At 38.4% G+C, this 1,366-nt stretch overlaps 1 protein-coding gene across 1 annotated transcript in view; it reads left to right on the top strand.

Moving 5' to 3' along the window:
- Window positions 1–484: 484 nt before the first annotated feature.
- The window catches only part of LOC111819401 (uncharacterized), a gene marked incomplete at its 5' end in the record, with an annotated part of 6,952 nt that continues 6,070 nt past the window's right edge, over window positions 485–1,366 (top strand). Inside the window, one exon of the mRNA XM_023725854.1 lies at window positions 485–887. Coding sequence (XP_023581622.1) covers window positions 485–887 — 403 coding nt within the window. The remainder of the gene's footprint in view (window positions 888–1,366) is intronic.

Raw genomic sequence — 1,366 nt, 5'->3', positions numbered from 1 at the left:
AAAAAAAAAAAAACACAGCAGAGAACAACTGATGGTGTCCCATATCTGGGGTTGTTTAGGGTACTGCTCCCAAAGAAGAAAGAAACATCTGCTTAGCACTTCCAGACACTGTGCTAGGCACTTGAGATACTTTACTTCATTGAATCCTTAAAACAACCCTGTGACAAAGGCATTGATACCATCATTTTACAGGAAAGGGAAGTATGGCTTAATTGATTCACTTAATTAATCTAAAGTAATCAAATTTGAAATTTCAACACAGGTTTATTTTAATTTCACTGTATCAGGTTGCTTTTTGGTCCAGTTATGAGGACTTTTGTTTACTTTATGTTGAGGTGTAATCCATACTGAAGGCTGTAGTCTTTGATTTTCCCAGAATCAAGGACATATATTGGATGGATTTTATTTTAAAAAAAAAAAAAAACATGTGCTCTGTGGTTCTCTCATTTGTTCTTGATGAAAAAACATTCATGATTTCTATTTCCATATACAAGGTGTCTGGAGCATTGGGGCCAAGAGTTCTGTAGCGCATGATTCTGGAACTAAGGATTCTGGAGCTTTTGTTCCTTTGAAGGAGATCCAAGGAGATTCTAACTTGTTTCATGTGATCATGAAGCCAGGAGTAGATCCAGGAGCAGAGCTGAAGGAGATTTCATGGCAATTTGGCCCTGAGTCAGACTACAGAGTCATGCTGCATGTCTATAAATGGACAGATTCTCCAATGTGGGTCACTCTCCAGGACAAGTACAAGCAGAGAGTCCATGTGCCCACTATGACAACCCTGAGGACTGAGAATCTGACCCTTGAGGACAGTGGGCGGTACCAGGCTATAGGTGACTTAACTGAAGGAAAAGCATTTATTCAGATGTTCCATCTCATTGTTTTCAGTAAGTGACAACCCCTTCATTGCAGTCTCGTACATTACTTCCTTCTTTTGCTCCTGGAAGTGTCACAAAAGCTCCCTTTTGCAGGATTACACCCAAATACCAGTCTTCACACTCTATTTTCTCCCCTCAACATAGGGTAAGTGAGTTCACAACTTGATGGAGAGCAGAGCTAAGATTCATACCTGGGAGAAAATCATTTCAGTGTTTTGGGAAAGAGGAATGAGGACATTTGACAAGAAGAGAAATTTTTACAATAACATTAATTATTCTCTACAGACTAAAGCTAATTAATTTCTCTATGAGTTTTTTTATTGCTATTTAACAAATTACCAAACCCAGTAGCTTAAAACAACACATTTGTTATCTTACAATTCTATTTGTCCTAAATCCCACACTGGTCTCACTTGGCTAAAACCAAGGGGTCAGCAGAGATGTATTCCTTTCTGCAGGTTCTAATGGAAATTTTGTTTCCTTATTGT

Source organism: Trichechus manatus, unplaced genomic scaffold, assembly GCF_000243295.1.
Source record: "Trichechus manatus latirostris isolate Lorelei unplaced genomic scaffold, TriManLat1.0 scaffold00488, whole genome shotgun sequence".
Taxonomy (NCBI): Eukaryota; Metazoa; Chordata; class Mammalia; order Sirenia; family Trichechidae; genus Trichechus; species Trichechus manatus.
The sequence above is the reverse complement of the archived record's forward strand: the minus strand, read 5'-3'. Positions and strand labels throughout refer to the sequence as shown.